This window comes from Vidua macroura, chromosome 5, assembly GCF_024509145.1.
Source record: "Vidua macroura isolate BioBank_ID:100142 chromosome 5, ASM2450914v1, whole genome shotgun sequence".
NCBI classification, from domain to species: Eukaryota; Metazoa; Chordata; class Aves; order Passeriformes; family Viduidae; genus Vidua; species Vidua macroura.
The window spans coordinates 44,136,660-44,153,706 of NC_071575.1; the positions used below are offsets into that span (position 1 = coordinate 44,136,660).

The 17,047-nt window shown below is 37.6% G+C and overlaps 1 protein-coding gene across 2 annotated transcripts in view; it reads left to right on the plus strand.

Moving 5' to 3' along the window:
• NELL2 (neural EGFL like 2) overlaps positions 1–17,047 on the plus strand; it is a 133,572-nt gene that overhangs the window by 64,397 nt on the left and 52,128 nt on the right. For both annotated transcript variants that reach the window (XM_053978297.1, XM_053978298.1), the window contains exon 13: positions 9,595–9,720. In XM_053978297.1, the coding sequence (XP_053834272.1) occupies positions 9,595–9,720 (126 nt within the window). The remainder of the gene's footprint in view (positions 1–9,594; positions 9,721–17,047) is intronic.

A 17,047-nucleotide genomic window follows, 5' to 3' on the forward strand; every position in this document is an offset into this window, starting at 1 on the left:
ACAATTTTTTGTGAAACAATTTTCAATTTATATTCTAATTTATTCTTTCTCCTCAGTAACTCTTCTAGTTTTTCTGCTCTTGTCATGTTTGTCCCAGTTTCAAGTATAGCAGATGAAATTAGACCAAAGACTGAATGACTTTGTCTGGATTTGAGAATTACATCAGCTTCACTGATGATTGTCCCTTGAGGGGAGAAGGTTTTCAGTTGAGAAATATGCTTTTGAATAAGCTGGCTTTATTTGAATCATTGTCAGTGAGGGAAGTAAGCAGTCTTAGAGGAGAAATTGCCTCTTTCCAGAGATTTCTGGAGCACATCAGAAATGACAATTGGTTAGACCTTTTCAGGTGTCCTTTAGCTCACAGTTGTATGTTACTATTCTGTTTGGAAAGATTTACTAATTCATCCCTGTGTATGCTTAAACATACTATTAACCCTCTTCCCCAATAGTATGAATATTGCACTTCTTCACTTACCTAATTAGTACAATGTGTTGTTAATCTTGTTGGCTTTAACTACTGGATTACAAAAATAAAGTACATTTTCAAAATTAATTTGACTTCCACGGATTGTAGTGAAGAGAAGAAATCTTATAAAGGATAAATAGTTACAATCAAATTGCAGTGGAGTATGTGTTGCATCGTATTGGCCAAGTAGAGTTATCAACAACACACTTTTTCTTAAATTAAGTGTAATATTGGGAGAGTGTAAGCAAAAGATAGCCTTCAAAGTATTAGAATATATTCTATTATGTCCTCTGAGTCTTTAATAGACAGTACTGAGCTATTTGCTAGCTGTCTTCATGGTATACACCATTTTTTTTTAGTAAGAGTCCTACTTAAAAGCTCTACAGTACTGTCAGCTTTGTGAACCTGGGAAGACTATTCACACTTCCCTCTTCAAAGAAAAAGTATTTTTTGGAAGTGTCAATAGTATCACATATAGCTAAGAAATAAAGATTTCCATCTCCATCAGCTGGCAGTTTGTTTGGGTCAGTACCTAGTCATTTGCAGTTGGATTGGGAAACCAATCAAGCAGAAAGAAAAACTTTCACTCTAGGAGGGAGGAATTTTATTTCCAAATTTCTATTAAAAACTAATTAAATGATATTAATATTAAAATGAAATGTTAATATTGAATAGTATTAATGTATTATCAATTATTAATATTTTTTCTCATGAAAAGTGCTAAGTGTCATCTTATTTTCATCATTATGTTAGTGAGAAATCTTAATACTAGGAATCAGAAAAGCAGTTTTAATGTGTCAGTGTGTTGGAGTGGGACCAATCCTTCTTGTCTGCCACAGCTTTAATTAAGGAAAATAATAAAGTTTATTCCTAACTTAAAGTGCAGAAGCAGTATCCAGTTCATAAATTGTGGTTCATACTGAGGTACAGATTATGCCATCATTTGTAGCAGTGAGATAGTTTGTATGTGTACAAATAGTAGGATGTATTCAGTGTTACTTGATTTTGCTTACTTCTACATTAATTTTTGGAATGATTCTATCATCCAGCCATAGCCAGGATTGAGAATGATGTTACTACAATTAAAAAAAAAAAACCAAACAACTGAAACTAATCATAAGAAGGGAGCTCCTTGAAAACTCTTTTGAACTCTGCTACTATCTGGTAAGGAGAGGTTTTATTACACTGAGAGCAGCCCTTTTCCACTTGCAGTATAAACGTATGATGTAATTTGTCTTCAGATGAGAAATTAAAGTGAAAGTTTATATACAAATTAAGTAGACTTGCAAGCAAAAGAGAAAAGAAAGTAAAGCCTTAGTTTTGTTCTTATTTTACTCTCAGTCCAGTTTTCACTGTTAGCTGGGAGTTGACTACTGAAAAATTAGGTGCTTTTGCTGTGTGAAAAGTAGCCACAGACAAATGGTTGGGTTTCTTTTGTAACTTCTAAAACCTCAGTCTAAAAGTGCATAAAGGCTGAATTCCCAGGAGTTGTAAAAAAGACACAGAAATGCCTTGCATTAAGGCAAACTGAATTTAAAACAAATATTCTTTCATGAAGAGTGCAGAGCAATAGCAGCCACAGTGTTTGTGTCTGTTCTGGTGCTCGTAACTAGTTTGGCACAGTTTGACAGCTGAGTTGTGATATCAGCACTTTTCTGTAAAAGAGGCAGTAATCTGCCAGGTAGCTCACAAGAATATGCTGCATGGTTTAGACCCAAATAGAGTCTAACCCACACATGGGGGCCTTACCACTGCTTGCAGGTACTGTCTTTACTGTCTTAGGGAGTTTTAAAATACATTGGTGCAGTACAATCTGTGCAGTGTCTTCCTGAGAAGAACCCGATAGATATTTGTAGTCTCTATAAAAATATTAATGCTCATTATTACCCTTTTAAAATAGGGGAAAACAAAACCACGATGAGTATAAGGTATTAAATAGTAAGAAGATGCAGTTTGCCAAATAAAATACTCCATGATGGTAGACAGTATTTACTTTCAAAATTTTCCTGTGATATGTATTTTTAAAGCTACACATGTGTGGAGTGCAGTAATGTTTTCACAAGACTGAGATAAAGACTTCAGTTTCTTCCAAGAGTCTCACATTCATGAGTAGCTGTTGAGCAATATCTCCTACTGCATGTTTTAACAAGGACAGTTTTATCTCAACAGTCTGTCTTCCTTTCCAAAAACTGGGGCAAGTTGAAATAAAAACAACTCTTTGTACTGTTAAAAATGATATTTTTGAAATGCTGTATTGTGTCCTTGCAAAGCTATATAGAACTTTTGTCAAGGAATGTAGACCTTGAGTGACTTTGCTTTTATTTAAAGGATTTTTTTGTCCTGATGGCCTCTTCACAGGCTGCAGGAGATGGACAGAGAAATCATGAACTTAAGCAAAGATCAGAGATTTAAAATAGCGTGAAGGGAAGAGAACCAGGATGTGTACAATATGTATGTGTTAACTGTGTGGTTTAGTTAGGGGCTAGGAAATAACATGCACTGTGTGGAGAACCAACAGTTAGAATTTATTTTTAGTCTACTAAATGCTTTATCAGTTTAGTCAAGATTTAGCAACATCTTATTAGTTTACTTACAAGAGTGCTAACACTTAGAATCCAACTCACCCAGTTTCTCTACAGGTCTGTTAATAATTCAATAAAAATCAATATACACTAGTAACTGCCCAATTCTTCTTACCCTCCCTATGCATTTCTGCATGAGTTGCTAGCGACCAAGTTCTTTTTTGGGACTAGCATGGTGGAGATAATGGAAGGTTATTTTACTCTTTTCTTCTTGGTCTTTGTGTATGCTTGAGGTAATTTTTGTATGTTTTAACTCAGTATGAGGGGTATGTTCTTATAGTTGATTCACAGGGCTAGATTAATTGTGATTCCTTAGCTTCCATTGCTTTTCTCTTTGTGGGAGGAGAGACACACAGGTCTAGAAAGGTAGACAAAAATAAAAGTAATAAAATTCCCCAAGAGCAAAAAAACAATTTTGGACATAGATTGTATACGTGTTACCTCTTGATGATTTTGCTGTAGGGGCCAGGATTTTTACTGGCTGTTGGTAGCACCAAAAGCACAGGGTGTAAAGAGAAGAAAAAGTTGAAAATTATCTATAAAGTGTAGGACTGATAACAATTATGGTGGTGCTGTCAGCTGGAATAAGTAATGTGAAAAAATACACAATTTTGATTGAAGTTGATGGTTACATCCTTTGTGGAATATGTTAGTTGTAAAAACTGCTGCAGTGGATTTGATAGAGGAAAGCAAAACAAAAGTGCAGTGATTGTTTTGTGACTGACTGGAGGTAACAGCAGTAGTTAAACCATAGGTTTGAGGTGATGGAGAGTCTAGAAATAGCAGTGGGAGGAGGAGGAGCAAGGGCTGTGCCTGAGCCCCAAGATATTTTTTCATCTTAAACAGCAAGTGAGAAAGGGTTTATACAAAAAGAGACACATAGAAGATAGTGTTATGGGAACCAAAACACAACAAGATATTGAAAACAGGCAGTAGGTGAAAATGAAGGGAAGCTGAAGAGAGTAGGAGCTTGGAAATATGGTCAAGGGAGTGTGAGAGACCCTACTGGGAATATTTTTATTAGAGCAATGAGCCAGGAAGTTTTAGTGTACTAAACATTTGAGCAGTTGGGAAGGTAGTGTGTTTGGTGGTAGAAATAAAAAAGCCCAATACTTTCACAGATCAGTAAGCTGGTGGGATCTTGCTTCAAAGTTATCCTCTGTTCTTTTTCTTTTAAGGAGTAAGAGCTGATGGGTGAAGGGATGGGTTGAGTACAGGAGGAGAGACAAAGTGAGCAAGATCTGAAGACAGGACTAAACGTAGGTAAAAAGTGTTTGCAGGAGGAAAACAGCAGAGAAGCTTGATATCAAGGGGTAGAAAGTGAGAAAAGTAGGACTTGTTGGTGGAGGGATGACAAAGAGAAAGTAAATGGGCAGAACTTCTTTTCCCCTGAGATCCTGTTCCAGGTATAGAATAGGTTATGTTTGCTCTAAAGGTTTTAATACCTTTTTAATGGTATTGATTGCTGTGAGCGGTCACTGTTCATTTTCATAGTCCCTTAATTGTTGAGTAGCATCTGCTGATTTTGTGATGCCCTTTTTCTAAGTCAGGGCCCAGAGAAAAGTCTGTCTTTCCATGCTTGTCTCTCTGTATGAGTCAGGCTGGTAATAATAAAGCTAAGGGCCTGAAAGGCCTATGTTGTGATCATTGTTACTGGTATGCATCCTTGGGATTCTCAGCAGAGAGGCCCAGGATTCGCAGGAGAAGAGGTGGTGATGCCATTACTCTTACTAGCGGAGCCCTCAGATCACGATGGAGGTGTGCTGATGAAGTTGTGTGAGTGGTGAAAAAGCATGAGCCTCTTGAGCAGGTAAATGTGGTGCTTGATATTTATAGGCTGTGAAAACATATTGTTTTATTAACATAAAACCCATGGGGGTTTTATTTGTTTTATTTTAAATTGTAGGTCTAATCTATTCTGCTCTTGTGTTCAGGGTAAATTTTAATGTGTTTATGAAATAATTTTTTTCATAAATAAGGCTTTTCATGTTCCTGTTCCCTCTCTTCCTTGGTAGTTAATGTTATTTGTTGCAAAAAAATCCTGCACTTCCCTTAAAACTCAATAGTGTCTAACACCGGTGATCTCCCTGGCTGCCATATACGAGTGCGACCAGGGAGATCACTGGTGTTAGACATCATTGAGTTTTAAGAGAAATAGCTGGAGGCAGGACACTATTCATAAAGGATCCTCAATTCTGGGAGTAGCCTCGTCTCATAACAGCTGATAATTACTGACTTAGTACCAGAGTCATTTGTTCTGGCAGGCTTTTGTGGGTGGATAAAGGCAGTGATGTATATAGGGAGGCCTAAGGAGAGGCTTTGTTTGTTAGTGCGAGGCTTTGGCAAACAATGATCTATAGATTGCAAGTCAAGTTCTGTTCTTATTAATGGAATTGTAAAATATAACTAGGAATTTTACTCTGGGGAAGCAAACTCATTAGGGTGCAGAAGAAAGGGATACAGGGAAACTTTTCTTCCGTTATGTATTTTGCATAAATTTTGAGTGCTTGGGGGAATAAAGAAAAGCAGGTTTTTCTGTTTTTTTTTTTTTTTTTTTCTGTTTTTGATGTTTTTGCAAGTATAAATAAATCATTGAAGTGCAGATTCCAAACACTTTTGCACTAACCAGTTTTCCCAGAGGTGCCCCTTTTATCTGTTCTACTGGGAATAGAGCAGGTTGATGATCTCCATGACTACACTGTTGTCAGTACATCACAGCTGGTGGCTCAGTATCACATCACAGACTTGAAGCACACAAGTCTTTATTGTTGAATGTGTAGAGCCATTGGAGTGGTGCATTCATGCTATTGAACTGACTTCAGTATCTTACTGGCTGAACAGTAAAACCTGAATATGCATTAATATGCTAACTAGGCTTTTTGGCAGAAGGAAATTAAGATAAATGTTGTAGGATTTCTTAGATATGGAAATGCATAAGGTTTTCTGTTGTGCATTTTTAAATGGGTGGCATGCTTGTTTTGGCCAAGGTAGGCTTAATTTTCTTCACAGAGGTTAGTACAAGCCTGTGTTTTGGATTTTTACTGAACATGGTGATAATACAGAGATGTTTTTGTTATTGCTGAGCAGGGCTTGCACAGAGCTAAGGCCTTTCCTGCTTCTCGTACTGCCACACTGGGGGTGCCTGGGGGGCTGGGGGGAGACACAGCCAGGACAGGTGACCCAAACTGACCACAGCATGATGCCACATGTCAGACCATGTGACATCATGCTCAGTATATGCACTGGTGGAAGGAGGAGAAAGGGAGGACTTTTGGACTTTGGAGTTTGTCTTCCCAAGGTGTCTGTAGATGTGATGGGGCCCTGCTCTCCTGGAGATGGCTGAGCACTTGCCTGCCCATTGCAAAGCAGTGAGTGAAACCCTGGTTTTGCTTTGCTTGTGTGTACAGCCTTTGTTTTCCCTATTAAACTGTCATATTAAATCTCAATCCACAAGTTTTCTATCTTTTATCCTTCTGATTCTCTCCCTGATCCCACTGGTTGGCGAGTGAGCAAGTGGCTGCCTGGGGTTTGGCTGCCAACTGGGCTTACACCATGACTGGCTACACCAGTGTTTTCAACCAGTAAACAGAATGAAGAGGCTTTTATTTTGGTAGCTTTGAAAGACAACAGATGTTGGGCTCATTTCCTGCCCTAGTTCAGCGCTCCTTGATCTGTAATACCTTAACCTAAGTTCACATGTGGAGTGCCAAAGGGGGAATGGAATTCCAGGCTTTTAGTACAGTCAATCTCTGTGTGACTAGTTGTCATTTGACTGTTATTTTACCTTTTTTGTATTAGTTATCTTTATCTAGTATAAAAGTTGCAAATTGTTTGTAAAAGCATCTTCTTATCTTCTGTGTGTCCATGGTATAGAGGGTCTTTAGGTGCCAATGTAACATAAGCTTGTGATAGTAGCAATAACACAGGGTTGGGTGGGAGTTCTGATTTCTAGTGAACATTTAAAAAATGTGAGCAATTTCTTTGCAAATCAGTTTGAAAAAAACAATACATCAGATTTGTCCAAATGAACACTTCAAAGTTAACTTGACCAGATGTGGGTTGAGTTTTCTTCCCTTTTTTTTTTTTTTTTTTTTTTTTTTTAATCAGTTGAACAAGCAAGGTTTGGAAAAAAAAAGACTATTATAAATAAAACATTTTTCAAAATCTCGATATGTGGTATGTTGGCAAAGTGAGAGCTTTTATTTAGAGCACTTCTGAATTAAGAGGTTTGAATCAAAAGAGCTTTGACTAAGATTTTCCCCTGCAAAATAAAAACCATTGGCATTTTGGGTCTCCTGTGCCTATTTACCTTCCAAAGCAATCATTATTATAGTTTTCAGAAAATTCTATTTAATGGTTCTGAGGCTTTGGATTTTTAAATAGAATTTTCTGAGGGTGCCAGAGCTGGCTTCTAGGCAGTCTGTTGATGCTGAGAACATAAGACCTCTACTTACTCGAAGACTGATGTTGTTACTTAAATACAAATCAACATGATTAATTTAATATGGAGTTGTTAACTGGAATTATGAAAGACACAAGTTGCATCATTTGTTGTAGAGGCTGAGTCATATGTTGTAATTGCTGGCTGCTTTTGTGAACTGCATACTTGTGTTTCTGTAGAACATCTGTAAGTCAGGAGAACTGTGCCCTATTTCACTCTCAGTGCAAAACCAGCCGTGGAAGTCTTATGATAGCTTCACTATTTTTGGTGTTCTTAGATGAAGTTCACAGAATGTGTTTGGAGCCTTACTATGCTCTCTGTGTTCACTGTAAATGCATGTTCGTTTGTGCCAGTACGCGTGTATGTAAAAATCGTGAGATTAGCTTTTCCAAACTAGCACCTTAGTACACCTGTGATTCTCTCATGCCTGCATAATTTACAAGGTAAAGGGAAGGAAATCAGCCAAAGTACATGAGCCATGAAATTCTTTTGCAGTGGACACCTTCATGTTTGTTAGCCAACTTCCCCCATCTTCTCCAGCAGAATCCAGTGGGCAGAGGGCCTGTTGAAAATTCTTTTTCCAAAACTGAATGAAATTAGGAACTTACTACAGAACTAACTACAGAATCACAGTGTGTCACACTGTTTTGTACTGGAAGGCCAATTATCTTCTAAGAATGCAAAGGGGGAAAAAAAAGAGCAGTCAATGAGTGCAGCTGGTAAATTCCTGTTGATTTAAAGATACAGGGAAGATAAGAAATGAGGGGTAAGCATACAACCTAAGCAGGAGCAAAGTGCAGGAGTTAATGTTGACATTTAGCATTACGGCATTAAGAAATCAGCCCTGATTTGAGTTTATATATGCAGTCTTTTGTCTTGAGCTATCATTAGACTCTGCAACAAGATGCTTTTCCATGCAGAGATTTTATTTTCAACACTGAAAGCTATAAACATCATTGAAAACAAGAAATAAATCAAAACAGATGAGCAGGAAAAAAATCAAGCCAACAATCCACCCATTTGATTTTTAGCATACTTTGGTAGCAAGGTTCAGTGACACATTGCATGACAATATAAATAGGTGTACTGAGCATCTCAGTAATGATGTCTTTATCATTACTATTACAGGAACAGTGTGCTACTGAGCACTTTCAAATTAATATAGCTTTTCTTTTTTACAGTATAATAATACTATGCAGAAGGAGTTTTTTGTTATTTGTAGTGCTTTCTCTGTTTTACCATTGAATTTTAACCTGAAACAAGAAATATGTCTAATTCTGAAGCCCAAGAGAGTACCAAAACAAATTAGGTTTTGAATTCCATGCCTATAGTCATTTATGTTGGGAGTTTGCTCTAGGACCTTATACTGCAACAGGTGTTCTGCCCCAACAAGTATTTTATCAAGTTGCATTTTGTTCTGTCAGAGCAGATCTTTATATGAATGAGATTCTCACGGGTTCCTTTCAGGTACAGTATGTATATGTATGTATATACATATGTATGTAGATATTTGCAGGTACAGATATATGTGTTTAAATATATTTAAAAATACCGATTGACTACTGTATCATTTTAAGAGAAATTTATACTAAGTTTCAGGGTCTTCTCAGATCTTACTGTGTTCCTTACAGCTTCTTCCTAAACAACAGTTCCTGTTAAAAGGCATGTCAAAGGCATGTAGTCTGCATATAGCTGTGTGTTTTGTGTACTGATGACTGAGGTGACTGCACAGGGTGCAGTGATGGATGTCATTGCAGTGCTGAGGTCATTGCTCAGTTGTTTGGGACCATGGGGTTTTTTTTTCCTTTTCTATTTAAATCATAGGAATAACATCAGAGGTACTTCAAAAGGAAAGCTGTAAGCCAGTGTAATCTTCTTTGTAACTCCACTAACAGCTGTTCACAGAAACTCATGGTACTTCTCTTGTTTGAATATTTCAAGCAGTTTTTTTAAAAGGAGAAAGCCAAAAAGCTTTCCAAAATGCACTGGCATTTAAGTAGCTCTTTAGTCTAGCCCACTACTGATGGAAGTGAACAGCAGTGTATTGAGAGATTGCAAAAAATACTGCTGAATTTGACTTGTGTTCCTCTTTGCTTTGTTCACAGATATTGATGAGTGTGCTGAAGGACGGCACTACTGTCGTGAGAACACCATGTGTGTAAATACACCAGGATCCTTCATGTGTGTCTGCAAAACTGGATATATACGCATTGATGATTATTCATGTACAGGTAAGAGCTGTGTATTTCTGGAAGGAAATAACAGGATGGTGGTATTTAGGAGTACTGATATGATTCTTCTAAAGTTAAGTCTTTGTTGGACTCAGAGAACATCTAAATGACATGTTAAACAGAATAAACACCAAAATCTGGTACAGGAAAGCTAATGTATTTTACAGATTTTGTGTAGGTCATATTGTTTGCTTGAAATTGTAAAGTAGGCTGGAATGTCTTATGGGTCTGCACTGTTTTGGGTGCTGATTAAAAAGGTGAAGGGAGGAGATGGAAGACAAAAATAAGCAAGCGAAAATAGTGCTGTTTTACTTGGTTTTCATGTTCCACACCAGTACAGCTTCTCTTGGTGTATATAGCAAGACTTCTGCAAACCTTGGATGGAGTTAAATTTGCTACATATTAGGAGTGGCTGTGTCCTCATTCTGGACTCTCCAGGCTCAGTTCTCTCAAGTTCAGAGGGCAGGAGTTCTGCTTGCCTCGAACCACTGGACAGCATGGTCAGTCTTACCTCTGTATCTTCCCTTTTTGCTCTACTCCCAGTGGATAATTTTGGTTCATAGTGATTTTCTGTCTTCTACTCTTCTTTTATTGCAAGGTAATTTAGGATTATGGAATGAACACCGGACATCTAAAACAACCTTCTGTATCAGACCCAGGCTGACTCCAAGTGTTCCTGTATTTTTTCCTACAACATAGATAAAGAAAATATGAATCAATGATGTGACATGTTTACTCAGTGAAAAAAATGGTATCCCTATTTTGCATGCACAGGGTAACAAATGAGCTTTTTCTATAAAAGGCCACGTTTTTCAGGAAAGCTTTCTTGAAGCTCTTATTATCTAACAGAAATTGGCTGTAAATATATGAGAATATTTGGAATGTGAAGACAGCACTGGGCCTTGGTGCAGAAACAGTTCCTTCATGAACTGGCATGATTTCCTTGCCTGAACATGCACAACACTCAGGAACATGGATTTCAAATCACATCCGTGTGATTTTTGTGAATGCTGTCTTAGCTGTACTTGTCATTCCTTTCATCCATCAGCAAGCCCTGTTTTACTGCAGTAGGCTCAGGCCCAAGTTATAAAGCGTGCCCACAGCAGGTCCTTACTGAAGCAGCCACTATGTTTCTGATCATTCTCTTACATTTTCCACACTCTCACTGAGTAAAGAAATTGTTTCACTACCACCTGAGGGTGAATATTGTGATTATTTTAGGACTGACTGTATCTAAATCTGTATGATGCTTTTTCTGCTTGGCTTCCCTTAACTTGCTGTTCTGATTGAACTTTGCAAATGGTAAAGCATCACCAACTTTGCAGGGGCATTGGATGCATATAAATATAATAAAGGTAGTCCTTGAGGGTCCTCACATTGCATTCCTCATACTTGCTGAAACATACTGTTATGAAATACACAGTAGTTAAGAGCTCTAGACAGTCAAACTTCTGAAAAAGGTGTTGGAAATCCATTTTAGATCTCACACTCCAAACTCAGTGTGGTTCCACATTTGTAAATCATAGTTTCCTGTGAAATCAGCCTGATGGGTGACAAAATGAATTATTTATTTTCCACCTTTGTCCATCAAGCTGGAAAAAGTCAGTGCTAAAAAAAGGGAATTCGATGAAAAAGTTTTGTAGAATTTCAAATCTTAAGATCTGGTAGGCCATCTGAACTGTAAGTCATGCTGTGTATGTACATCAATAACTCTGAATGTATGAGCAATGCCACTTACTATTATTTGAGATCTGGAGTTTTTCTGGAGTTACATTTTAGTGAATTTTGGATACAGGCAATGATGAGGATACAGTCCCTGCTGGATGGTAGAATTTCAATGAATGGTGACCTAACATCACAAAGTGTATATGTCACAAAATAACTGCATTATTTGTTCTGGTTCCACAACTATTGTGTGAGCACCTCCAGTGGAGGCACTGGTTCATTAATTAAGTTACTATGTACTCAGGACTCTGTCGGTGGGATTGTATAGTATGCACTTCTGTCCAAATATCTCAGTACTCATGTACAGACTCCGGTGCACTTTGAATTTTGCAATAAATGTAGTTATTCAACCCGCTTTTTCCCTCTGCAGAGTTTAAAGTTCTTAGCAAGTCTCTCTTTGCCTTATTGGCAATTCTGGGTTTAACTTGCCAGCTGAACTATCAAGGAAACTGAGGAGGAGGCTGATTTTTAATCCAGTTCAGGAATAACAAGAATAGGGCAAACAAGCAACAATTGATCCTTTTGTGTTACTAAGTGTTAAAATTCTTAAAATATATTTCAGGTCACAGTTACTTGTAATGCTGTGTAATTGAATCCAGTTATGGAATTGTAGTTGTGCATAAAATAGCTGACGCTGTAAACTGGAGAGGAAGCTCTGGCAATACATCCTTTGGAATATTACTAAGCAGGAAAAAAATGTTCTGTAGCTTGGCATTAATATGTCATTGTTTGCATAGGATAGCTGAAGCCCAGGAAGATGTTGAAAAATTATATGTGGACCTTGATTAGGCAGGTTATGATGTGATGTCCACAGCTTGCTGGCAGACTAACATACCTTCTTGTTCCATCCTATGAACGTACATATAATTTAGCAATCATTGATCAAAATAGAAAAGAGCCATAAAATCAGTGACATTGAAGAGTTTTTCTCCTGTACGAGACATTTGAAAAGAAATCTGTGCTATCTATCTCTGTCAGAGTCGTGCACACGAAGGACTGATTTAGACAGCCTGTATCTGCTTCCAGAACAGCTCCAGTTTCTTTTGTCCTGGCATGTTTATTGCAAGTTTTACAATAGATCTGAGTTACATTTTTATTTTCACAACAAAGGATGTAACGAAGACATCAATTTCAGGTATTGTTATTTGTATTCATAGCAGAACCAAGATTCTCCAGGTTAGATTGAGTTAGTCACAACCATGTTTACAAAGAAATCTGTTGTTCATGACTGATTTTTATGTTCAGAAATCAATCCTAGCTATGAGAAGGAGAGACAACTTCTAAGTTGAACCCATATGCCAAATGGGTGCACAAACTGCAAATTAAACTCATAAAAATATGCCTTGGGCTACTATGCTTTGGTATCCTACAATGATATCTCAATCCCCTTCCACTTTGCTTTCCAGAACCTGGAATGTAATGATGTTGTGTAAGGGGAAGAAAGGTAGATAATGGCATGAGTCTCTGCTGGAGTAGTTTTATATGTACACTGGTATGCTGCTGTACCATCACTGTTAGCTGGGATCAGATCAGGATGCTTTAATTATTTTCTGAAATAATAACATTCACATCTTTACTTTGCATGGGATTACAGAAATGCATGTGCTGTTTTATTTGCTTTAAAAAAGAAAGTTTTTATTGCTGGAAACAAGGAAGAACCCAGTGTCACCTCCAGTCTTTCAGGCTGCTTTGTAATTTGCAGTTGGTAGCATTGCTCTGAGCAGCATAGTGGATGTCTTTTCCTCCACAATTTATTACGGGAGAGGTTAGGAAATGAGAGATCTCTTTTTCACACTCGGCTCTAACAATGAAAAGTTTATTCCAGCCATAGTGAACGGTCAGTCAAGTTTAGTCTCAACAATTGTCTTTAGTTTTCTGCATAGGGACCACTCGCCTAACTGAGTAACCCTACAAGAAGTGAACAAAAGATGCAAGACCCTGTGAGACTTAGTGCCTCCTCTGTAGACTGTATTAAGGCAGAGGAAAGTGCATTCCCTGATCTGGAGAAGCCATGGATTTTCTGAGCCCCAGATGACTTTTAAAGCTCTGCTTATGTGCCTTTTTTTTTTTTTTTTTTTTTTTTTTTTTTTTTTTTTTTTGCTTTCCATTTGGCATAAAAGGGGAAAGTTGCTCTGATGGAAGTGCTGGTGGTGTGCTCTGCCTCTCCTGGGGTTTGGAGTCACTAAGATGATGTGGGTGAGGTAATGCAACTGATGTTACCCTCCCAGAGACCTCCTCCCTGGGGGCTGTCTCATGTTTCACATTTGATGGTACTGGAGGGGAAGGTGTGGGTGCTCTCAAGGAGTACCCTAGGACATTATATTCAGTTCTTCCTGTCCATGTGGTCTGGGCAAGGTGATAAATGACTGGAAGAAGGGCATATGAAGTGTTAGTATAGAAGCCAGAATCTTTGAATTAATGTTTGTACATGCGGTTTTCTAGGTTGTATGAAAGTATGTATTACATATTTCTGGTAGTTTTTTTATGTTTGTGTTTTGTGGTTTGTTAGGGCTTAGTTTTGGGGTAAAAAAAACCCAAAGAGAGAAGTGAGTAATCTACAACTTTGTACTACAGCAGTGAGACTTTGCAATTGTGCTGTACTTTGGCAGAAAATACATGTGACTTCTTAACTGATTAATTATTAAAAGCACACTGGGCATGTTGCAAATTGTGGGCTACTTCTTCCAAGCATGCTCTGGACACATTAGCAATGATGTCCATTTGAGCTGTGTGGGATCACTGCCAAATGTGGAACTGGATGCTCACATATGTGTTTTAAGTATCTGCAGATCATATAATGTTTTTTCATAACCACTTTTGTCAATCTATTTCAGATTATTTTGTGTTTCCTTTTAATTTTAACTTTAGCCAAGTCATGCTGATTTTTTTGCCAGAAGATTTGGCAAACCAAGTGGAGATTTTAAGTCTGAAGGCCATTATTGTACATTATAGCCTGGTACCATCATGTTTGTGCTCTTTGGTTTATTTTCTGACTTGTAAAGAAAATGGTGAAGGATTTTTATATAACATCTCATCCCTATGTTGGGTACATTTGGGTTTTTTTTTCTTCAGAGTCAAAATAGAAGAGATTAAGTAGTTCTTTAGAATCATGGAATCATAGAATGGTTTGGGTTGGAAGAGACTTTGAAGACCATTTAGTTCCACCCTTCTGCCATGGAAAAGGACAGTTTCCACTAGGTCAGGTTGCTCAAAGCCCACAGCTTTGGTCTTTGGCCTTTTTGACTTGGTCATATGGAAAAATCTACTCAAAGCAACGAGGAATATGTTGAATTCACCAAGAGATAACTAGCTGTATCCAGCTGGACCTTCCTCCTCCTCTTCTACCTCAGCTTATGTGTCTTTCTAAGTCTCAGAGATTTTCCTAACAACATTTTTCTGAAAATGGTGTCAATGCATTCAGCAGCATTTAATTTTTTTTCTGCGATAGCTTCTCACAGTAAACTGAAGTCTAATAATAGTTTTCACATAAATTATCAAGAAACATGGTTGTAGTAAGTTGAGTGACACCTGAAATGTTAATTCTTGGGAATACTGGCAGCTCTACGTGTTTTGCAAATCAAATTAAATCACAAATCTGTTGCAAATTGGGAGGAATTCCAAGATCAACATTAAAATAATTAAGAGTCTGGGGAGATTGATTTGACATATGGAAAAGATTTAAGGAGAAAACTACACATTTAGTTGCATAACAATGATGAATGTGCATAAAGTGGGGATTATGATAACAGTAATACTAATTAATAATTACTTGAGAGGTTTCAATAGTAAGAGGGAAATGTAGAGGAAAGTACCGACCTGCAGATACATGGCCAGTATCTTTTGACATTAGTTTTTCAAGTCTGGCCCATACTCTTTACTCTCTAATGATCCTGTGGGATGACTGGAAAAATTCATCTGCATAGAAAACTGATTGCCACGCTTAGCCCATTCAGATCTCACATGTCTGATACTCTTTTGTCCACCTTTCTGCCATTTTTCCCATGCAGCAATTAATGTTTTCCAATTAGCTACATAAGTGCGATTTATTTTGCATTTCCTTTGGCCATAGCAATCAAAACTGCGTCTTTCCTAAGCTCTCCTGTTTGGCTCTATTCTTCTAGTTATCTGTGACTTATAAACAACCTACACATCTGCTTGGATTTCAGCTAATGCCACCAGTGATGTCCGTGCTTAAGAAAGATAGGTTTTGGTTTGGTATTTTGCTCCTTTTTTTCTCACATAGTGTGTAGCCAAAGTTTGAGTCTTGCCTCCTTCTCATTAATTCATTAAATTCATTAATACGTAGTTTACAACAGAACTCTTCTGAGGGTGCTTACGAGAAAACAGAGGCACTTTGCAGTGCAAATGCAGCCCATCCTCATCCCCTAAAGGCAGATGCCTCCACTTTGGGAACCAGCAGTCTGGTATCTGGAAGGACTTGAAAATTCCAGTTATAAAGACCTGTAATTTTGTTGGAATTACAGATCATACAATTTGTTATTCGTATGCCCAGATTATCAGGACGTCAGCTTTTTGCCCAGTTGTTATCCTCTGTTTCTTGCAAACTACATTTATTTTTGAGGGGAAATACAGTCCCTGTCACATGGGGTTTTTTATTAACATAGTACTCTGACACACTTTGGAAAAATGATTCCTCTTGGCATCTAGAAACTCAAGTTCATAAAAGTGCATCTGCCTCTGGGCTTCTGTTCAGATTTCATTGGTTTATTTTTGACTTATAAATCCATCAATTGTTTGGGACATAAACAGTCGGAGAAATTTCATTCTTTTTTCTATACTGTGCAGTAGAAGTGATGTTTAATGGCAGGGGTATTTGAGAAAAAGTTTTGTTGAATTTCTTGTGAGAATGCTGAAGGTAAAATCCATCTTTATTCCCTAGACCACATACCAGTTCACATATTCAGGAAAAGTTCATTTCTGTGTTCTGATGTGGGGTGGAAAATGGTTTTGTACCAGTGTACCTTGGTAGGATTTCAGCTAGCTGTGAAGCATGGGTATTTTCCAGTATCATGTATTGCTAGCTTTTTTTTCCAACTGAACATTTCATATCCCACAAATGAGTTCTGAGAACTGCAAAGAAATACCTTTATGTATTTGAAATGATAAATAAAATCTAGCTCACATGTGAGGCATGTGTGCTGTGTTTTAGCACCAACACTAACATCTTCTTAGAGTAATGTAGTTTTCTGAGTTTCCATGGACAAAAGCTAGGGTAAGACTGAAGTAATCCAGAGCTGAATGAAGTCATCTATCTTCGGTTTAAAGTTGCATGCTTGTTCTCAGTTAAAGTATAAAATTTGCCTGCTTTTTCAGACACACAAGTGTATCCACAAGTCATCCTGAAGATAATAAGAACTGATAGTGCTTAGTACATTGGTAAATGAGACCACATTTTAATAAGTGACTAAATATGGCCTCAACTTTATTCAGCACTGCTGTATGCCCTTTACCCTTCATTGCTTCAAAGAAGTTAAAAAAACAGAATGTTACCTCAGAGGAGTCATAGGCTTATAGTGTCCCAACTTGGCTACTTGAAAATGCTGTAATGTGAGACATGATAACAATAAAAAAGCTAATTTCT